The 23,418-nt window shown below is 46.5% G+C and overlaps 2 protein-coding genes and 1 pseudogene across 2 annotated transcripts; all 3 read right to left on the bottom strand.

Annotated features, from left to right (window-relative positions):
• Positions 1 to 4,566: 4,566 nt before the first annotated feature.
• On the bottom strand, positions 4,567 to 8,751 carry LOC123078913 (peptidyl-tRNA hydrolase, mitochondrial). The gene is made up of 8 exons (XM_044501561.1): positions 8,432 to 8,751; positions 7,625 to 7,709; positions 7,432 to 7,499; positions 7,304 to 7,354; positions 7,149 to 7,222; positions 5,258 to 5,316; positions 5,100 to 5,176; positions 4,567 to 4,933 (listed from the first exon to the last, which is right to left on the bottom strand). The coding sequence occupies exons 1-8, from the start codon at positions 8,636 to 8,638 to the stop codon at positions 4,817 to 4,819; spliced, it is 738 nt and encodes a 245-aa protein (XP_044357496.1). The 5' UTR covers positions 8,639 to 8,751; the 3' UTR covers positions 4,567 to 4,816.
• A 4,119-nt stretch (positions 8,752 to 12,870) lies between these two features.
• On the bottom strand, positions 12,871 to 17,288 carry LOC123078911 (uncharacterized; annotated as a pseudogene).
• Positions 17,289 to 18,353: 1,065 nt separating this feature from the next.
• Positions 18,354 to 23,418, bottom strand: LOC123078910 (uncharacterized; the record flags this gene model as incomplete). The annotated part of the gene is given in 7 exon segments (XM_044501560.1): positions 18,354 to 19,017; positions 19,110 to 19,176; positions 19,265 to 19,317; positions 19,450 to 19,530; positions 20,344 to 20,484; positions 20,566 to 20,859; positions 22,844 to 23,418. Coding segments are annotated over 5 exon segments (1,120 nt in total), but the record flags the coding sequence as incomplete, so codon positions are not given.

Genomic DNA, 23,418 nt, shown 5'->3' with positions numbered 1-23,418 from the left:
CACTCCCCACCAGATCCCCTCTTCCTCACTCCCGCTCTGCCGATCTGGAGAAAGGGGCCGACGCTTTCGTCGTCGTCGCCGCGCCACCATCGCGGCCACTGCCGTCCCCGGGTGCCTCCGGCGTGTCCACCTGCCTCACCGGCCTCTGCTACGCCCTCCCCGACCACGGGCTCAGGTCGGAAGCCACTAGGGAACCCACTGCCTCCCCGTCTTCAACCTCCGTCCGCCACGGTCGCCGCCATCTTCCTCCTCTCCGGCGACCCCTGCTGCTACTAAGCCTATCACCGGCCTCCGTGTGCCGCTCGGTGAGCCCCTCATCCTTCTCCCTCTCCTTGTTGACTTTGGCGCGCCCCCTAGCTGCTTTCTCCACGCGCGCCCGAACGCAGCGCCGCGGAGCTCGTCGACGGCGAGTCTCCGGTGACCAAATGGTCATGGGCGTATGCCCGTTAGCTTCACCGCATCGCGCAGCACCCGCCTAGCTGGTTAGTTTGGCCGCTCGCGCGCTCTAACGCCGCACCCGCTCGAGCCCAAACTCCGGCGCCGCTTCTGCTCGTCGCCGGCGTCGTTCCGGTCGTTCCCGGCCCCAGCCATCGCCACCATCTTGCGTGCGACGTCGAGCCGCGTCGAACGCATCTGGCTACGACCCCGGAAACCCCCTGTGCGCGAAACCCAACCCCTCTCCCGACGTGCGCCGCCGCGGGAGGCTCGCTGGAGCAACTCCGGTAGCCAGCGCCGACGTGGCCGGCCGGGGCCACTCCCCTGGTCACCGCCTCGTAGGCCCTGGGGGCCCCGTTGACTGGGTTGACCCAGTCAACGTGCTGACTGGGCAGCCCAGTGGCGCTGACGTGCGGGGCCCACCGCATAATTAATTTACCTAAAATGTTTGTTTTAATTAAAATCAATAGTTAAACTAAATAGTCACTGACATGTGGGGCCCAACTGCTAATTAACCACGTTTAATTAAAGTAACCCACTGTTAGCCCTCTGTCTATGACATGTAGGACCCACTGGTCAGTTTGACCAGTCAGCGGGTCTGTTGACCTGCTGATGTCATGCTGACACTCTACTGACGTCATAATTCCTTTTCTGTTAATTAAATAATTCCAGAAAATGTTTAAACCTTTAGAAACTCATAGTAATTAAACCGTAACTCCGATGAAAATGTTTTCTACACGAAAGTTGCTCAGAAAAATCCAACGTATCCAAATACGTGGTCCGTTCATCTGTCACATGCCCCTAGCATGCTGAACATGGAACCGTCCCCTCTCTTTCGTTTGTCCGGAAAAAGCCAAACGCCGGGAAAACCTCTCCGGATGTTTTCCCTCTCCGTCTGCAACGTGTAGTACTGCGTTAGAACACCCCTAGCTATGCATATCGTCTTGTCATGCTTAGTGTTGCATCTGTTTGCTTGTATTCATTGTTTCTTCCCCCTCTTCTCTCCGGTAGACTACGAGAACGACGCCGCTGCTGGTGCCCCGACCGACTACGCTGTTGACGACCCCTCCTTCTTGCCAGAGCAATCAGGCAAGCCCCCCCCCCCCTTGATCACCAGATATCGCCTATTCTTCTCTATACTGCTTGCATTAGAAGAGTGTAGCATGTTACTGCTTTCGGTTAATCCTATTCTGCTGCATAGCCTGTCATTGTTGCTACAGTTGTTACCCTTACCTGCTATCCTACTGCTTAGTATAGGATGCTAGTGTTCCATCAGTGGCCCTACACTCTTATCCGTCTGCCATGCTATACTACTGGGTCGTGATCACTTCGGGAGGTGATCACGGGTATATACTATATACTTTATATACATGACACATGTGGCGACTAAAGTCGGGTCAGCTCGTTGAGTACCTGCAAGTGATTCTGATGAGGGGGCTGAAAGGACAGGTGGCTCCATCCCGGTAGAGGTGGGCCTGGGTTCCTGACGGCCCCCGACTGTTACTTTGTGGCGGAGCGACAGGGCAGGTTGAGACCACCTAGGAGAGAGGTGGGCCTGGCCCTGGGTGGCGTCCGCGGATACTTAAAATAACACGCTTAACGAGATCTTGGTATTTGATCTGAGTCTGGCCATTTGGTCTATACGCACTAACCAACTACGCGGGAACAGTTATGGGCACTCGGCGTCGTGGTATCAGCCGAAGCTCTTTTTGACGTCAGCGACTGAGTGGCGCGCGCCGCATTGGACCGTAAGCTCGCGCTTGTATTAAGGGGGCTAGGTCTGCTTCCGGCCGCGTACGCAACGTGCAGGTGTGCAATGGGCGATGGGCCCAGACCCCTACGCGCATAGGATTTAGACCGGCGTGCTGACCTCTCTGTTGAGCCTAGGTGGGGCTGCGACGTGTTGATCTTCCGAGGCCGGGCATGACCCAGGAAAGTGTGTCCGGCCAAATGGGATCAAGCGTGTTGGATTATGTGGTGCACCCCTGCAGGGAAGTTTATCTATTCGAATAGCCGTGTCCCTTGGTAAAAGGACGACCCGGAGTTGTACCTTGACCTTATGACAACTAGAACTGGATACTTAATAAAACACACCCTTCCAAGTGCCAGATATAACCCGGTGATCGCTCTCCAACAGGGCGACGAGGAGGGGATCGCCGGGTAGGATTATGCTATGCGATGCTACTTGGTGAACTTACCATCTATTCTCTTCTACATGTTGCAAGATGGAGGTGGCCTGAAGCGTATTCTTTGACAGGATTAGCTATCCCCCTCTTATTCTGTCATTCTGCAGTTCAGTCCATCGATATGGCCCTTTACACATATACCCATGCATATGTAGTGTAGTTCCTTGCTTGCGAGTACTTTGGATGAGTACTCATGGTTGCTTTTCTCCCTCTTTTCCCCCTTTCCTTTCTACCTGGTTGTCGCAACCAGATGCTGGAGCCCAGGAGCCAGACGCCACCGTCGACGACGACTCCTACTACACCGGAGGTGCCTACTACTACGTGCAGGCCGCTGACGACGACCAGGAGTAGTTAGGAGGATCCCAGGCAGGAGGCCTGCGCCTCTTTCGATCTGTATCCCAGTTTGTGCTAGCCATCTTATGGCAACTTGTTTAACTTATGTCTGTACTCAGATAGTGTTGCTTCCGCTGACTCGTCTATGATCGAGCACTTGTATTCGAGCCCTCGAGGCCCCTGGCTTGTATTATGATGCTTGTATGACTTATTTTTATTTTTAAAGTTGTGTTGTGATATCTTCCCGTGAGTCCCTGATCTTGATCGTACACGTTGCGTGTATAATTAGTGTACGATTGAATCGGGGGCGTCACAACTTTCTTCCTCCTTCAACATCCGCCGACACAATGGCCAGGCCCTGTGAAGGCTGGTGGAAGAACATAGCATTGACGAAAAATCCAAGTATTGACGAAAAATGTTGTGCCCGCTTCAATTTGGTCGGGTTCCCATAAATTTTGTCTGATTTATTCAAATGACGTGTCTGAGCATTTGATGGACAGCGTTGGATAGTCCGCAGACGCATCCACGGATGAATAGTGTGTCCGATTTGCGGGACACCGTTGGAGATGCCTTAAGATATTGTCAATGACTTATATAGGGCTAGATTAACTTTTCACTATGGTAAAAAGGAAATATATCATACTGCCAATTAAAACAGGAAGGCAATAATTGGCCCCGTATAATTTCCTTTAAAACAATTATTATTACTATCCTCTTGCGTGGTTTGAAATCACAATTCCGCACCTTAATTAAATTTATAAAATGATGATGTCTACATACATTCACCCCTGCACTCTGAGCCTGGTACCCAACCAAGATCGCCGAGCCCGAAGGAGCAGGGTGGTTCATCGAATATCCGGTCTCGCGGGCGATGCTTGAGCTGGACGAAAGGCAACCTGAGCTGTGGCTTCTGGCTGAGCCGATAAGGCAAAACCAACTTATCCCTCTCCGGAACGTGGAAAATCGAACGAAAACGAGAGATTATCTCAAACATTTAGAACGTGGAGAATGGAATCGAGAGCGCCGCTGAAGATCAATTTTGGACGGCTGGAGGGAAACGTCGAGGGCCCCGGGCTCACGGCCGCCACAGGTGGTCGCGTCCGAGGGATGTGCCGCAGCGCATCTACAGTGCCAACGACGTTCGACGCCTCCACCCGGCTTTTCCCGAGATGGAAATACAAATATCCCCTGATGTGTTCAGCCAGACATGCCGTTGCTCGTGTGTCACGACAGGAGAACGAAATGGACACCGAGTGCTGGACTCGTTTTCTTTTCTCTTCTTTTCTTTCATTTCATTTCATTTTCTTCTCTTTTTTGCCCAATTCAGTGAGTGGAGGTCAACATCCGAGATAGCTCTCAGTAGGCATGAGTATATACAACGAAAACTATGTACTGTGCAAGACTTGTTTTTTTTAATATATACGTCGGTCAATTTGCAGACTAATATGCTTCTTAATTTGCAAAATTAGAAGATATTACATACTCCTAATGAACATGGCAGCAACAGTATACTCCCTCCGACTATAGTGGAATCTCTAAAAAGACTTATATATTGGAACGGAGGGAGTACATAAACTCAAATGTTATGACATCGATTACTACCTCTGTACCCTAGCCTACAAAACATCTTATATTTTGATACGGAGAGAGTAGTTCACAATGTTTCACATTGCTGGTATACATAAATTATTACCATCCAATATTGCCGTATATGAAGAAATAAAGCTTCAGTTTTCAGGGTGGGGTCTTACAGGAAAGATGGCCACAACACAAATAACTGAAAACCCCTATCTAGTTCCTTGACTTTAATTCATCATTTGAACTCAAATCTCTTCGGCACAAAAAATGAATCAATTGATTTGTCATCTATTCAGCATTTCAGATGATTGGGCAGTGTTCACGAAAGTAGCGCTCTTGTTGAATCCTTCAAGTGTCATTATTCTTATTGCTTCCAAGCTCCTATGGAATGTGAAATCAAGCTGCAGGAACAGATTACTTGCATTATTGTTCGGTTGTGCTGCACTTGAATCGATATAAAGATCATTTTTTTCGAAAGCATATACACTGGATAGGCGAATGGTGCCTAAGCATGACAGAGAAGCGGTAAATATCAAATATTTTAAATTTCTATCAAGCATTTCAAACCTCTTCTTGTTCTTTTTTGGTGAACGGCCTGAGAACAAAGTTGGCAGGATCCATCTTCCCAGGTGGTCGTCCAATGCCTGCAAAAATATCATCAAGAATATTTCAGACAATAGTAACAATGTTAGAAAAGGAGAAAAGCGACTGACAAAGTGACATACCAATTCTTAGACGTGGAAAATCACGACTCTGCTTGAGATGGTTGATAATGCTTCTCATCCTTTAGATGGTGGACAGATGCCAAGAGAAAAATAGCTCTTGTCAGAACAAAAAATACAAGAAAGAATCCCAGCTCATTGCAACTATTTTATTAGGTTCTTCCAAGCTCTTCCCAGAACAATAACAAAGGAAAGATTCACAATGATAAAAGTTATTGCGTTTACATTTTTTACTGTAAGTAATAAGATCTATATATGAGTAAACGAGGGAGAAATAAATGCACAAATGTCAGCATGCTAGTTAAGTTCGCCCGCTGCATTTTGTCTGTTGGGTACTAGGCTTAGGGAGAGGCTCTTGCCCCTGGGGGTTAGACAGAAGAGTTTTTTCTTACTCTCCTAATTATTGCTTGCTTTATTCTACAAAGGGTCTTATTTATATAGAGGCCTAACAATCCAATCTAAGGACCAAATCATAGATCTTATCTCTAATTGGCTTAAGGACCGCAAAATGATATCTTCCTAATTGAAAACTTCCTAACTAAGAGATCACGGGAATCATTTCACTAAATTGGCATTGGATAGACCATTTACTGTGCGTACATAACATCAACACAGCCTGGAACCTTACAAGTTAGAGCATCTCCAGCCGCGCCCCCAACAAGGCCCCCCAGGCGATTTTTCGGCCGCCGGCGCCAAAAAATCGGCCCAGTCGCGCCCCCAGGGGCCCTTTTTTCGCCGGCTCGGGCCAAAATTGGTGCCAGCGGACCCAACCCGAACCCAGCGCGCTGGGGGCGCTCGGGGGCGCCGGGCGAATCGTTTTTGGCGCGAAAGCGCCGCGGGCCAGCCGCGTCAGCGACACCGCGACGGGCAATGGGCGCCAAGGAGGTTCGGCGCGTCCTCCTCCTCTTCCTCCTCCCGCTCCTCCTCCCACTCCTCCGGCACTCCGACGCTGCTCGGCGTTAAGGCCGAGCCCGCGGCAGAGACGCCGCTCGGTCGGCGCACTCGCAGCGGCGGCATCGTCATCAACGAGGGCGGCCGGCGCGCCTCCTCGTCGGCTCCTCCTTCGCGCTTCGTCAAGCCAAAGACGGAGCCGGGGCTCGCGCCGGTGAAGACGGAGCACGGCGAGGTCGAGCTCGACGACGAAGCGGCCCTTGAATGGGCACGCCAGGACTCCATCAAGATGGCGACGGAGCGCCAGCACGCCGCCCTGTGGCGCTTCGAGCAGCGCCGCCGAGGCCGTGACGAAGGAGGAGTCGTCATCATCGACGACAGCGACGACGATGACGACGCGCCGCCGCCGCCACCAGCCGGGGAGGGGTCCAGCAGGGGCGCCCGAATCAAGGAGAAGAAGGCCGACGATGGCGGCGACGACGGCGACTTCTCGGCCTTCAGCAAGTTTTTTTTTAATTAGTTTTTATATGTAATGGCGACTACTCGACTTAAATCCGTGAATATAAGCCCAAGTTTGCCGAAATTTGGCGTGTTTTAGCCGAACTTTGCGTAAATTTGCTACACAAATTTTTTTTCCCCGCGCCTGGGGCCGGCCCTGGGGCGGCGGCTGGGGGCCAACTTGCCCCCAGGCCCATTTTTTTCGCCGGGTCACCCCCCGGCGGCGATTTTAGGCGCCCCATGGGGGGCCAACGGCTGGAGATGCTCTTACAATCAGTTTTTAACATCACAATGCCATTACATTGAACTGAGTTCAAAGAACAGTTCCAATAAGTATATGATTATTCTATGTTTTTGCTTAGTTAAAACTTAAGAGTGCTTAGCGATTACATGCCTACAAAGTCATGAGGCTTTCATCCTATAGTTTGTAAAATAAAGGACGGGACAATAGGTTATGTATTTATACAGGAAATGTGTTTCATTAAAGGAGAAAAGACTGGAGTACCCATTATGCCCGCCATGTCCACCTTTTGGCAGTAGACGCAATTTCGCGAAGGGTAAATCCAGATCATCGTACATCTGCATAGAAGAGAAGAATGATGTTGGAACCAAATTATATTGATCTGTGACAAAAGGAACCAAATCAAGATTAGCATTTACCACAACAACTTGATTAAGTGGTATCTTGAAATATGAAACCAGCTGCCCAACCTGTATAATTCAGGGCGTCAAACAAGGGAACAACGGAAGAAGTAGTTTCAAGTTTGTTTTGCAAGCATTATACTTACAGACTCACCGCTTGCATTCATAAATGTTTGCGGCTTGGCAAGCATGATAGGAACATCTCCAATACGACCTGAACGATTACAAACAATTTTACAAATGTCTGTGCGCCTACAGAATTTTAAAGGAGTGACATGCATCTAGTGATGTTAAATAATCAGGAATAGATTATCCTGAAAACTTTGGTGGGAATATTACCTTTGCCAACCATTGCCTTGAACTGCATACTGCTGAGTGATACACCCTCTGCTTCTGCTATAGCATCAATCATCTCGAATCCAACCTGAGAAAAAATGGATACAACCTTTACTTAAATAGAGATACTGTAAATAGAAGTCATGTGCAATTCAATTCTATACAACAAAGTATGAAACAAGAGCAAACTTAAACCAAATGACAAGCAGTGCAGAATAACCAGTTTTGGTGCCTATAAAGTGTAGTATCCTTCGTAATATATACTACCTCCGTCCCAAAATAAGTGTCTCAACTTTAGTACAACTTTGTAAGTTGAGACACTTATTTTGGGACGGAGGACGTACTTTTATAGCATAATGACCTTGGATAAATAAGTATCTGGCTAGGACATTTAGCTGTTGCTCCAAATTCTTTACCAAAAAGTGGTGATTGGTCTAGATGACCATCCAGATACGGATACTGTCACACTGAGATAGTATAAGATGAAATTTCTGATAACCACCATGATTACAAGATGTGTTTATCAACAACAGGTTAACAACCCATCAGACAATATCTTCAATCGGCCAGCTAAAACAGAAAGCAGGTTTACACTCGCAAAATTGCTGCTAGCATGTTCCTACAATCACATACCAAATGTTCATGCCTACGACCTCAATTCACTAATCAAAGCGTGCAACTATTTTGGCGTCCAACTCCAATATGTACCACTTCTCAACATTTCAACCCACGAGTAACTAGGATAATTCCACAATCCCACCGAGCAGAATGATGGATTTTACAGTGAATACAGCATGCACGGAAGCTTACGTTGTGGCGAGTCCTCTGGTACATCTTCCCGGGGTTCCCGAGCCCAACGAACAACCACGGCTTCCGCGCGCCGCCGTCACCGACGGGCGCAGCTGACGAGGAGGCGGCCCGGCAAGCGGAGGCGGAGGAATAGCGCGACACACATCTAGGCCTTGCCCGCGCCAAAAAGGGGAGGCGGGAGGCCGAGGCGCCGGAGAGCAGCCGCATCGCCGCCGTTGTCGCCGGCACCACCAGTTGGGCACCGGTAGTGATTGGATGGGACAGGGGCCTGAACTCGGAGGAACGCTGGGCTTCTTAGGTTAGGTTAAATGGGCTAACCATGCAGGTAGTTAGCTGAATTGGTCGTTTCGCCCAATCTAACCACACATACACACACACACAAGACTTATTTCTCATTGCTCAATCACCTCAAAAAAAATTCTCATTGCTCAAAAAAAACAAGGCTTATTTATCAAAATTCACCTAAAAAAAGACTTATTGCTAAAAAAATTGATTCTAAAAAAATACTTATTTTAAAAAAACTTGATTCTAAAAAGAGACTTATTTCACTTTCTAAAGAAAACTACTTACTTCACAAGCAGTTAATCCAATTAGCGGTCCTTCTTTACAGTCGTTTTTGTCTGGACTAGGGATTCATATGTGGCATGTTCTCGACAAAAAAAATTGATCATCAGTTACCAGGTGTATAGTATGTGGTTGTAATAATAACAATCAACAATCACTACATCGATAGTGTATCACCACTAGGTAATAATTTACATGTTTCTAGGCATTTCATTGTTATGTACAAATAGGGAAGTGAGTATTCAAATGTCACCAACAAGTAAAATACGGTATTAATACATCATAAAACTATATAATGCAAGTTTTACATTGATGGAGAATGATATTAGTATCCTGATAAACAAGATAATATAAAAGATAATCTAGCAAGCAAGTGGCATAACTCTTGTTTATCCATAGCGAGGCAAACTTATCAAAACTTTTCTCTCTCTGTTGTTATTAAGCATACTAAGTCTTGTGACAATCTTGCTGATTTGTTCACTAAATCATTATCGGCGCCATCCTTTGAGAGATGTGTGTGTGGAATCGGTATGATGAGACTTAGGGATATGCAAGGTTCAGGGGGAGAAACTTCACAAACTCGTCGTTAAAATCTCGGTCCCGATGATCGAATACTCAACTTCACGGTTGAGTGGATTGTACTCTTTTTTCCTTGAGTGAGTTTTCCTGATGTTTCTCACACGAGGTTTTTGACGAGGCAATTCGTGCAATACAATAACGTATACTATGTGCTCTTTCTCCATATTTTTCTCACTGGATTTTTTGGAGTTTGAGGCATGAATATACGGATAACTGCCCGAGGGGGGTGTTGGGAAACTGATGGGCCGATAGGAGCGGCCGCAGCCCGACTCAGCCAACGCCCTCCTGTTGACCGAGCGTTTCCCTCGCTTAGTGTAAAGTGGGCACTTATCCCTCCACACCCTAGTTATATACAGAGGAAAGCACCCTTTGTACAGACAGTGGATGATGATAAATAAAGAGAGCACTACCCCTACATCTCTGTGTCAGTTTTACTTCTTGTACCTTTACGTGATCGACTACGCCTACGATGCTATCGTTCCGCAACCCTTAGACCGGACTCACCGGCAAAAGTTGTGGAACAATTAGTACGACTAATTTGTTGCCTTTGCGAGAAAGAATGGTGTTGAATCATATACCACGCCTAGATTAATAATGTTTGGAAATTATTTCAGTCATCAAGTCTTCTACATTTTTTTTGCGGGAGAACTCTTCTACATATAAGAAAACCATACTATGTAGGTTCATCATAACTTGCAACAAGAATATATATATTTTTTTGAAATGGTCACCGGGGGGGAAAGGCTCCCCACCTGAATATATTTCAAAAGGCCATAATGCCAAATTAAACAACCAAATCATATTCTCAGGACTTTTTCAAGAAGAAGCAACAATCGTTGCTTGTCATTTTCATTAAGATTGGGGAAGAAGAGCGTATTGTAGTAGTAGTAGTAAAGTTGTATGCATCAGCTACCAGTTATCACTTATCAGTAACACTCGAGCCCAAAATCTTACCGAACTTCCCAACACCCACTTCCGTCAGTTGTTTATTTTTCAATTATCTCATATAAGAACAGCACCAAATTCAAATTGTTGAAGTACCCATGGGCCATGGAATAGTCTGATGCCAGGTCGGTCCAACACAACACAAGCCCTAGAATAACAGCTTCTCACCATATTCAGAAAGAAGAAAGGTGCACAGCTCACTCACTCAGATACGGTGCTACGACGAAAAAGATGCGAATGACGCGCACTTGAGAGTATTTTACTCTGAGAGATCTCTTACTCTGAGAGAGTCCAGGAAGCCAGAAGAGCTATACTATCATCAACTTGCACTTGTATAATGGATCCGACCAGCGTCAATAATGTGTCAATGTGTGCAGTCTAGAGCCTAATAAACATTTGAAAAACGGGCGTAATGGTGCGTCTCCGCCGACCAGGATGGTCTCTACCTACGATTAAGTAAAACCAGAATCATCTCTGTTCTGTTAATCAGCTGATCAATATCAATTTTTTGTAGAAAAGTGTAACGCCCATACGTGTGGGGTTAGCCAACTCACCTACACGCCTTCATCATCGTCCAATAACTTATGCACGAATCTTGGCACGAATTAGCTGATTTTGTATACCACGTAAGACAACTCGCGTGTGTGGTGTGTGAGAAAGGTCGCCCACACATTCGTTTTACCACACGGAGGGGCCGGTGTGTGGGCGTTTAGCAGTTCGCCCACACACCAGTTTTCAGTCACGCACAAGGGCTGGTGTGTGGGCGTTTGCCATCTCACGCCTCCTCTCCCACACCCAAGCTGCCAGTTGCCATGCGTTTTGCAGTGTACATGGCAACTGCCCTAGTATGATTGCAAGCAGATGGCAACTTTTTTTTTGTACCCGAACATGTCAGTTGCCATATGTTTTGCATGGTACATGGTAAACTGCCCTAGCGTGCACGTAAGCAGATGGCAACTCTTTCTTTTTACATGGCAACTGCCCTAGCGTGCTTGTGAGCACATGGCAACTCTCTCTTTTACCCGAACATGTTTTTTTGCCATGCCTTTTTTTGTAGTGCTACATGACAACTGCCTAGTGTTAGTAGGGGGCAACTCCTAAAGTTTTGAAATCATAGCAACTGCAGTAGACCAGACCACACATGGCAACAGTTGTAGTTGTTCAAAAAATGGTAATCTGAAACTTTGACCTGAGATGGCAACTGCAGTTGAAAAAACATGGCAACTGTAGTTGTCCGACATGGCAACCGTAGTTCAGCAACATGGCAACTGCACTTAAACGAACATGGACGAGGGTCCGGCCCATGGCAACTGCGGGCGCGCAGTAAAGTCACGTGGGGCGTGCGGGACCACGAGGTACGAGGCCTGACGTACCGGGCGTGTGGGCGTTATCTATTTCGCCCACACGCACGCGTATAAGAGGGACCGGGAGGGAAACAAAGAGGCGTGTGGGCGCTAGTTGTTTTGCCAACACACAGGCGTGTGGGCTGGTCCTCTTAGGCACCACACAGAACATGTGGGCAGATCCCTTAACGCCCACACGTGTGGCAGTTATCGGCGTCTTTTTTTTTTTTATTGCATCAGTGCCTCCGAATCCGATTCAGGTATCTGATGAAGGAAAGAGCTCTAGCACTTCTGATTTCTTGGAAGGAAGTTCTTGTTTCCAAGAAGCAGCCCTGTGTAGTCAGATGCATGTGAACATGTTGACTACTGCAGCAGCATTACGCCTCGTCATTAAATAACGGGAGCAAGTTGGAGGGACGGCTCCTCCTCCTTTTCAGTTTCAGTTATCAGCCACTTGAGCCCACTGATCGATGGCACGTCCAAAACCAGCGCACCACGCCCCATATTCCCTCACCAACCTTCACTTCTCCACACCCATGGCCGCTCGTCTCTGCATCTGCATGGCGGCGCTCCTCGTCTCGCTGATGCCATGTGGCGCGGCACAGCCGGCGTCGTCCAACGCCGCGGACCTGGCCGCGCTGCTCGCCTTCAAAGCACAGGTCGAGGACCCTCTCGGCATCCTCGCCGGCAACTGGACCGCCGCCGCGTCCCCTTGCTCCTGGGTCGGGGTCTCATGCGACCGCCGCGGGCAGCGCGTCACCGGCCTAGAGTTCGACGGCGTGCCGCTCCATGGCAGCATCGGCCCGCAGCTTGGCAACCTCTCCTTCCTCTCCAGCCTCGTGCTCAGCAACACGAGCCTCGCCGGCCCCGTGCCGAGCGAGCTCGGCGGCCTGCCCCGGCTCCAGAACCTCGTCCTCTCGTACAACAGTTTGTCAGGTGCCATCCCCTCCGCCCTTGGCAACCTCACTGGGCTCCAGTCTCTTTACCTCGACAGCAACAACTTCTTCGGCGCAATCCCATACGAGTTTCAACACCTGAGGAAACTTCAGTCGCTGAGATTGTCACACAATGACTTGAGCGGGCCGATACCGCCTGGCCTGTTCAACAACACGCCCGATCTGCGTGTGGTACGTCTCGGGTCGAACCGGCTGACGGGAGCGATTCCTGACAGCATCGGCTCGTCGTCGAAGCTCGAGTGGCTGGTCCTGGAAGGCAATCTTCTCTCAGGCCCCATGCCTCCTGCTATCTTCAACATGTCCCAGCTGCAAGTCATAGCCATCACAAGGAACAATCTCTCAGGTCCAATCCCTGGAAATGAGAGCTTCTACCTCCCCATGTTGGAAGTGTTGTCCCTCAATGAAAACCAGTTTGAGGGACCTATCCCGCCAGGTCTTTCGGCGTGTCGGAACCTTGACACGCTCTCCCTCGCCGTGAATGATTTCACCGGTCCCGTGCCATCGTGGTTGGCAACAATGCCGAACCTCACAAGAATTTACCTGTCAACAAATGGCCTCACTGGAAAGATCCCTGTGGAACTGAGCAACCACACTGAGCTTCTCGGTTTGGACCTTAGCCAGAACAAACTTGAGGGGGGAATCCCACCAGAGTTTGGACGGCTGACAAACCTCAGGTTTATGAGCTTTGCCAACAACCGAATAACAGGTCCCATTCCTGATTCCATAGGCAATCTTTCTAACCTCACAACCATAGATTTCTATGGAAATGGTTTGACTGGATCCGTGCCAATTTCATTTGGGAACTTGCTGAACCTTCGTCGCATCTGGCTTGATGGGAACCAGCTCAGTGGGAACCTCGACTTCCTGTCTGCATTCTCAAATTGCAGGAGCCTGAATACAATCAGCATGGCAAACAACACATTCACAGGGAGTCTGCCAGCCTACATTGGAAACCTTAGCACAGTCCTCGAGACTTTTATAGCAGATAACAACAGGATCACAGGAAGCATCCCGGGTACATTTGCCAATCTTACCAACTTATTGACTCTGTCACTCAGTGGAAACCAGCTGAATGGGACGATCCCCACACCAATCACTGCAATGAGCAATCTCCAAGAACTCAACCTTGCCAACAATAGCTTGTCTGGCACCATTCCAGCAGAAATCAGTGGATTAACAAGCTTGGCTAAGTTGCATCTTGACAGCAATAGACTCATTGGTCCCATTCCAAGCAGCGTCAGTAACCTAAGCCAGATACAGATTATGACACTATCCCGCAACTCGTTATCTTCAAATATACCAACAAGTCTATGGCGACAACAAAAACTAATTGAGCTTGATTTGTCACAGAACTCTTTCAGTGGTTCCCTGACGGAAGATGTAGGGAAACTGACTGCAATTACCGAGTTGGACTTGTCGAGTAACCAGCTATCAGGAGATATCCCAACTTCATTCGGCGCATTGCAGATGATGATCAATCTGAATCTGTCCAGAAACTTATTAGAAGGATCAATACCAGACTCACTTGGAAAGTTATTAAGTATTGAGGAGTTGGACTTCTCCTCCAATGCACTTTCTGGCGCCATTCCGAAGTCATTGGCCAACCTCACTTATCTTACCAACCTGAACCTCTCTTTCAACAGGCTAGATGGACAGATACCAGAAGGGGGTGTGTTCACCAACATCACCTTCAAATCATTGATGGGAAATAGTGCACTCTGTGGCCTTCCAAGGTTAGGAATAGCGCCATGCCAAAACAACACACACTCAAGGTCAAAACAACTACTGCTGAAAGTGATAGTACCTGCAGTAGTGACATTATCTATTTTATCAGCTTGCATGTACATGTTAGTTAGAAGAAAGATGAATAAGCAAGGAAAGATGTCACTACCCTCAAACACAGACTTGACGAACTACCAGTTGATCTCATACCATGAACTTGTCCGTGCAACAAGCAACTTCAGTGATGATAACCTGCTAGGGGCTGGAGGCTTTGGTAAAGTCTTCAAAGGTCAGCTAGATGATGAGTCTGTCATTGCGATAAAGGTCCTCAATATGCAAGACGAAGTAGCTTCAAAGAGCTTTGACACGGAGTGCCGTGCACTACGAATGGCCCGGCACCGCAACCTGGTCAGGATAATTAGCACTTGCTCTAATCTTGACTTCAAAGCATTGGTTCTTGAGTATATGCCTAATGGCAGCTTAGATGATTGGTTGCATTCAAGCGAACGGAGGCACATCAGTTTTCTGCAAAGGCTTGGAATCATGCTGGATGTTGCAATGGCAGTGGAGTACCTGCATCACCGGCACTTCGAAGTTGTCCTGCATTTTGATTTAAAGCCGAGCAACATTTTGCTTGACATGGACATGACTGCACATGTTGCCGATTTTGGGATTTCCAAGCTGCTGGTTGGAGACGACAACTCTATCGTGTTAACGAGCATGCCCGGCACTGTAGGATACATGGCACCAGGTAATTTCCCTTGTAAGTCTGATAAGATATTTTCGATTGTTTTGATCTATTATAAAAGCTCACTGGTTTTCTTTTGGCATGGAACAGAGTTTGGATCAACGGGGAAAGCATCACGGAAGAGTGATGTTTACAGCTTTGGGATTGTTCTCCTTGAAGTCTTCACGAGGAAAAAACCGACTGATCCAATGTTTGCTGGTGAGCTGAGCTTAAGGCAGTGGGTTAATCAAGCATTCCCATGTGAACTGTCAAGTGTCACTGACCGTGGCCTGCTGCAAGATGAACCAAAGCACGGTATTGATAAGATAAGCAATCCCTCCGAGGACTCCTCTGCCGTCTTGAATACTTTCCTGGTGTCCATCGTCGAGTTGGGCTTAGTTTGCTCAAGAACTGCACCTGATGAGAGAATGCCAATGGATGATGTGGTAGTCAGATTAAACAAGATCAAGTCAAATTACTGTTCTCAAGTAAGGAAATAAAGCAGAGCACCCTGCCTCACTCCTCACAAGAAAAAGCACCAGCAAACGGAGCAACAACATAAATTCTGACATTAGCTGGCTCAGCTAGCTCTTTGTAATGACTGTAATTCTTCCTATGACAGTATATAGTTGCTCTCTGTTCACCTAAAAAAACTGACATTGTAATGCCATCCAATGCAAATATCCCATTCACAGCGTGAAACCCTATAAATCGTCACTTGGAGCGCAACTGTTTCTATCGGAGCGGCTGCGGCAGGAGGACTGCTAACCAGTGTGTTAAGGCATCAACTGGTAAAGCATCACGGATGAGCGATGTGTTCAGCTATGGGATCATGATGCTAGAGGTCTTCACAGGGAAAAGACCCACTGACCCGCTGTTCTATGAGGAGCTCAGCTTGCGGCAATGGGTTACTGAAGCATTTCCAACCAGGCTTATAGATGTTGTCGACAACGAGGTTCTATCACACGGAATCAAGAGTGATTGCCATGATGGCAATGACAGCACATCGAGAGAGCAGTCTATCATTCTCAACACATGCCTTGCATCTGTAATAGAGTTCAGTTTACAGTGCTCATCAACGATATCTGATGAAAGAACCGCAATGGACAAGGTGGTAGTGAAGCTGAACAAGGTAAAGGTAGATTACTGCTTGCAAATGAGGTAGAGGACGAGCAAAACCACCTTCTGGCTTTTGCTATCATATCGCCTGGAACAGAAGATCCTCTACTTCTTGAGTTAACGACAATAAGAATTACCAGTTATGTAGTAGAAATAGAACTGTAATCATGCGCCAATTGTATAACTTGTTCTCTGTAACAGATGGTCAATAATCTACTCCCTCCGTAAACAAATATAAGACGTTTTAGATCACTAAAGTTGTAAACAGATCAATGCAGTCTGCTGGATTAAGCATCGTACAGGAAACTTATGTTCAGGTGTTGTACGCACAGTTTTCGTTCAGGTCTCCCTGATCCATTTGCTTAGTCTAATTTTCTTGTCACAGAGAACAAAAAAATTCTCAGTGGCTAGCAGGTATGAAGTAGAGTAGTAGATATTCCTTCAAACATGCTTTCAAAATGTTATATGAAGACAGATAGCAATTTTACCAAGACTATGTTTGAGGTCCTCATGAATATGCACCTGCTCTAAGACAAATAAGGCATCATAAGAAATTAAAGCATTTTAACTTGATCATGTCTCAAGTAGTATGATTTAACCCCCCACCCCCCCAGCCCAAATTATTTTCAAAGCATACCTGATCATTAAGAATCCATAGTTCATGTCCTCCTAAGCATTCTATCAAACACCTTGCGTGTGGGTGCATGGGACATGGGTAGCGTGTGCACAAGCAAGCAGGGATGATCTGTGTAGGAGGAGCCCAAAGGCGGCAACCACGTACTCCCTATGGGATGAGCCGGGGGATACAAGGGAAAGAAATACCGGGGGAGACTGAAGCGGGGCGGAAGAATGTCGCGTCGAGAGCTGGTAGGCGGCTGGATGAAACATTTGAGGAAGGAAAAGGAGGCATCGTCCTGCACGGCGGAAGTGGCGGGAGTCACTTGTTACCAGAATAGACAAAATACACGTTGAGAAAAAAAAAACAAGGCGACACTTGTCCTTTTTAGGGGTAAAAGCAACGCGTGTCCTACCATATCGATTTGAAATCACAGCAACAATTGGTCCGGTAACAGGGAGGAAATGAATAAATAACGGTAATGTTACCCAGCTGATGTTCGCTGGAGAGGGGTGGCAAGTACTCCCTCCATTCCTAAATATAAGTCTTTGTAGACATTTCAAATAAAATATAATATACGGATGCATGTAGACATATTTTAGTGTGTAGCTTCACTCATTTTGCTCTGTATGTAGTCACTTGTTGAAATCTCTAGAAAGACTTATATTTGGGAACGGAGGGAGTAGTTGTGAAGAAAAATCAAACAACAACAGTTCTTAGACGAAAAATGCCTTCTCTAGAGAAAATGACATGTCACTGAAGAAACTAGCACCCAGTCAGAACTAAAAGTGTCACCTAAAACGTTCGCGTGTGCTACCCTCCATGGCAAACGTTTGCCAGTTATGAGCGTCCATAAATAAAGCAATCACTTGCATATACTCTATCCGTTAAAAGTCAGACTAACCAAACTTTGACCAAGTTTAAAGAGAAAATCATTTACATATACAATTTCAAACATATACAACATGAAAATATAAATGATGATGTATCCAATGACATGCATTGGTTATTTTAAATGTACATATTCTATAAACATGGAACAGAGAGTATGATAATATGAAGATCGATTACATGCCCCAGAAATTTAGAGCCCATTTTACAGAACACTGCAGCTCGATGACCAGACCACTAAACCAGATATCGCCCGCCCATGAGTGAAATGGAGCATAAAACATCTTATAATAGTAATAGTGAACAGAGGGAGTATTAAGATGTTTACCGTAACTTTTTTGCACACCGGATGTATATAGACATGTTCTAGTGTCTTTGTTAACTCATTTCAGTACATATTTAGTCCATACTGAAATATCTAGAACATCTTATATTTGTGAACGAACAAACAAAACAAAAGGAAACAAATAACTGGGTCTCGATATTATTCATCAACAACCACAAACTAGCAGGCTGTAGCAAAGCTCACATCATAATTAAATGGACGACCTTACCAATCGTTCCAGTTTAGGCCTGACCTTACAGAAATAGTGCTACATTATTGGTTTCTGAGGCACCCAGAGCCTGGCAACTACTACAAGAAAGCACACACCACACTCAGCTCCACAGCCCAGTCTCCCTGCTGCAGTAGGATCAACTTCATAGTCCACCGCCAGGGAGCAGTCTCATAACCAACCACACTTGGCGGTGATCCACCACAGCAGAGCCTGGGCACAGGGCTGCAGCCTGCAGCCACCCCTTCTTGCAGCCATAGCAACCAGAAATCCCCCTGTCCCGGCGTGCAGAAATGTGAATAGACAACAGCCAAGTTGATGTAATCCATGCATTGCATAATGTGGCATCACCTGCTCAGAAGTATCGGCGAGCTGTGCTGAAAGATGGCTCGGAGTTTTGCAATGTTGCTTTCAGACAGTCGAGACAGCATAGAATGGCCTGCACCTTTCAACTCTTGCTGGCTGTCATCCAAGTCATGAGTTTTACTCTGCTTACTGAAATTAAAATACTAATGGTGCTCATGACTTCCAAAAACAGGTGAACAAGTACGTCTTCAAGATCAGCAAACACTGCACTAGAAAAAAGGGGGAAGCATTAGAGCGCAACACACGAGTGGCTTTCGAAGTGACAAATAGAGGCATCTATTAATCATCGAACCCACCCTGTCATTGGTCAAAAACCCATCCAAAACTGCACATTCATGATCTAAACAACAGCTGTGTCTCCACCTGATATCAAAAGAAAAAAAATTGTGGGTGTGGACCAAACTAATGAATGTGAAAAATGGAAAAGACAAAGTTCTTTCGATAGGTTTACCACGAATATGATAACAAGCCAAATTCAAGCAGTTCCATATAAAAACATGTTGCCTGAAAAAACAACATTTATGACGTTCAGAAAAAATGAAAATAAGAGAAGGAAGAACTGAAACAAAACCGATATATTAACAGATTTATCGCAATCCAGAATGTTAAGCTTCAAGATACATCACTATCTCATACCTTGGCCAAGGATAAGCACGGAATCCTTGGAGATAGGTACAATGTCTTGAACCTTTTCACTAGTGAAGATGGCTTCAGTAGCTGCAGGACAACAGAAGTTAATCCCCTGGAAAAGAGGGTTATGATCTACCTGCTGGAAAGCACTATATAGACCAACCACCTAAACCAAATGAACTCACTTCCTTTGTGGGAAGAGAAGAAAACTGGGCAATATAAAAAGTGAATAATAGGTAATGCTACTCTTCTGAACAATTACTGTGTCTTTGAAGTGCTGTGAATAAACTTCCGAGGTTAAACATACAATGATGTAAACAAGTGTGTCAACTAATACATGATGCTAGCTCAGTAATCAAAGGTCTGGTATGACCTTATGATGTTGAGCAACAGCAAAACCAATTACAATAAAGAAAACAGTCAGTGCAACCTCATAATATTACTTCCATACTTCAGTAGGCGATAGATTTCAAAATTCGCATAAATTGACAATAACAGAGTAACTACCAAAAATACAACGGTGATCCTGGGTGCGTGCGGATCCGGATTGTAAAAAAAGGTAAAAATAGTCAAATATTTTTGAAACTTTTTGGCAACAATCTAGCACAATACATTAATACTCACATTCAAAGCTTCGGGACAAAATGAATTAAGACAAATTCTGAGCGAGAAAAACAAAATAGTCATTATGTTCCGAAAATTTAAACTACTATGCTAGAGCGCTAGACTCTGTTTTGTCGCAAAAAAGTTTCCAAAAAAAACTCTCTTTTTTGCTGAATCGAGTGCGCGTAGACCCATGTCCCAAAAATCCACAGCGGATAACTATGCACTTCTAAAAGATGAATAAGTTAAGAATTAAAAAAATAACGAGAACAAAAGAACTAGGTCAGTGCTACAAACCTGAGAGCTTAATGCTTGCTAACTCTCTTTCCCCATCACTATCATCATCGTCACTTTTAGGAGACTTGACATCAAATGCCGGCAATGCTGACAATATTTGTATGGAATGTCCACCATCTGAAACCCAAAGAATCTGTGTCTCTGCACAAATACTCTGAACACATTTATTAATTAAGTAAACCACCACAATGTAAAAAGAACAAAGCCAGTACAAAAACTCACTCGTAGAGCTACTTGGGGAAACAGCAAACAATTGGACTTTCATGGCACAATCCAAAAAACATGTTTTGGCAGCTTCCGGTTCCAACTCAGCATTTCGAAGACTGAAGGCATGTATCACTCCAGCTGAATCAAGTACCAGAAACTTGTCCTTGGAAGAAGGTTGGATTGAGACAGCTTTAACTGATTTTATCAATTTTACACCACCTTGAGAGTTATGATCCTCTTGATTAAATGCCAAAAAGAAAGAGGAATAGCTCCCTGAACTCTGTTTTACCCGCAAGGTTGTAAGCTTACCTGAAAGAATAAATTGGAAACATATTAACTGATTTTGTGAAAATGCAGCTGCAAGCAGTACAAGTGGAGAGTCATAGACCTTATTCAAGACTGTATGAATACAATTAACTCTAGTAGCAGTACCAATTACGAGTATTGTTTGTAAGTTGCGTGTCTCAAAGGAACCAGATATAAATTTCTGTGTAATTATATAAGAATGCTATATAGTTGACACACGTCCTAGTGATCATTCCCATACAGTACATCTAGAAAAGGGGTCCTTCGAGAGGCTAGTGGTATGAGAGAACTTTAGTATTAATCTTTTCTACTAGAAATCCTACCCAATAAATTTGTCTCAAGAAATAGATCAATTTAATACAGGAGATGTTGGTACTAGTACAGGTCAGGATTGATCATCATGTCTGCACGGACCTGCCCCTAAGGAGGTGTTTGCTTCGTTACTTTGTAACGTAATCAGTTTACAGCAGTAAGAGACAACGTTAGATTTTGTCTGTTTGGATCGAGCGTAATCAGATAACGCGGGAATCAGATCCCACCCTGGTTTTAATTCGATTACGGCCAAAGTCGTGTGTAAACCGTTACCCCGGAAAAAAGGAAATCGTATCTGTCCGCACGTGTCTTCTTCCACGAGGTCGTCTTCTTCGTGGCCTCCACCACGCCAGCCGTTGTGCTCGCTCCATGGCCTGCGAGGAGCGCCGTGACACGAACGCCCTCTTGTCCCTCTGCTCGACTCCTCCATGATCCCTCCTGGCTGGCCACACGGCGCAACGGTGGAGGCCCGGTCTTAGCACGACGTCGATGAGTGCCCTAATGGCAAACACGAGGACAAACTCACCTTGTATAACGCCAGCCAAGCCTGCAGTCGGCGCTGGGAGCGGCTACTTGCGGCGGCGCGGAGAGTTGCGCCACCATGGTGTACTTGTGGTGTCCGGGAGCAGCCTGGAGATGGCCCGGCGGGCGCACGAACTGCACACGATGGAGGCGCGACGCTCCGGTGACGAGGGCTGCGCTGTGATCTGTGGAGCAGCGTCGCACCGGCGGTGAAGGCCTCGCTACGTGAGAACGCCAAAAAGAGGGAGATGGCATCGAGGACAAGAGCCGGCAAGCGATAGCGTTACAACTGCTAACCAAACAACTTGCGATTTTCTTCGATTACGTCTACACTAACGCTATAACTTAATAACGTTTACGCTTCCGTTGCTTCACCCGAACCAAACACCTCCTAAGACCCAACGAAAGCTACTCAAGTACTCACCATCTATTTATCTGCCATTTACATCAGCACAGTGCTAGTAAATAACTAAATATGGCACACAATGTATGCGAGCACCTACCGATACCTATGACTATGAACACAATAAAAGTTTGTCTGGTGCCCATCCACGTAACTAATTACCATGAGGTACCGAATGTTGTTTTATCTCTATCGAATTTTGAGTTTGAAATGATTAGGGCTTAGCACGAATTAGCCAATTCAAATATGTTTCTTATATAAAAAATGACACCAGTTTGGAGAAAATGGGGCCGAGATAACATAAGAATAGGCATAACGTAGACATGTAAATAGTTTGCTTATAAGAGGGAAAAAACGCTTCCGGCTATTGCTCCTTTACTGTTATATATAAATAAGAAGACCATTTACTGACCCAGCAAACAGTAAGTGGAGGGTGGAACAACTAGAGGGCCACGCAACTAAACTAATGGAAGTAACCAAATATTCCTTGTTTGCAATGAAAAGAATTACAATGTGAATTGATCAGACATTTCATGTTTCAACGTTATCTTGAACATCCGAGGTGAACGCTCCAATATAAAGATACATAGCAAAGACACACCTTTGAGCATGAGACCTAGCTGATAACCTAATCACTTAAACATTGCAAGCATAAATGAAATGACGCCTAGTTGTAGTTATTAGTGCCAGTTCTTTGATTGTCTGGTTATAAAACGGAACCAAAGCTTCACAGAAGCCGGAAATACTCACAGTCGGAAGCAGCATCTCCTTGACCACCTCGGGCGCCACTACCACGCCCAACCGGCACAATCAGTCCATTCAGAATCCCGTTCTTCTTGTGCAAGCTCTTCTTTGCTGATGCCGCGGCACCCTCCCTTCTCCCCTCCTTCTCCCTCCCACCCTTCATCAAACTCCTCAGTGGGAACACGCGCACGCCGCCAGCCTCTCCGAGCAGCAGCCTCCCCATGGCGACCTCCATGGCATACACCGGCCGCGTTGGCTCGAGCTGGATGACCGCACACTTGTGCAGCTCAAGCGTCCGCCCGTCCGCGGCCATCCTCGGTGCAAGCACCCAGATCTGGCCGGCGGCCAGGGAGAGAAGCGCCACGGCGTTGACCCCGCCCGCGAGGCGGACGCCGAGGCCGAACGGAAGGCCGTGGAGGGGCAGGGCGGTGGGCGAGACGTGGCGCTTGAAGGAGAGCGGGGCGGGGGCGAAGCGAGCAGAGGCGAGGGAGTAGGCGCGGAGGTGGACCGCGGGGGAGGAGGGGGCCGGGTGCGCGGAGAGGAAGAGGAGGTGGGAGGAGGGGAGCAGGAGCGCGAAGCAG

Source organism: Triticum aestivum, chromosome 3D, assembly GCF_018294505.1.
Source record: "Triticum aestivum cultivar Chinese Spring chromosome 3D, IWGSC CS RefSeq v2.1, whole genome shotgun sequence".
Taxonomy (NCBI): Eukaryota; Viridiplantae; Streptophyta; class Magnoliopsida; order Poales; family Poaceae; genus Triticum; species Triticum aestivum.
This window is presented reverse-complemented; position numbering and strand designations above follow the sequence as displayed.

Bases quoted from the DNA above. Each gene is read 5' to 3' on its own strand.
- LOC123078913 (XM_044501561.1), bottom strand. From the start codon at position 8,638: ATGCGGCTGCTCTCCGGCGCCTCGGCCTCCCGCCTCCCCTTTTTGGCG. The intron at 5,317-7,148 runs GTACTCCAGTCT...CACCATCTAAAG, and splicing joins GGACATGGCGGGCATAATGG to GATGAGAAGCATTATCAACC. The intron at 5,177-5,257 runs GTATGTCACTTT...ATATTTTTGCAG, and splicing joins TTTTCCACGTCTAAGAATTG to GCATTGGACGACCACCTGGG.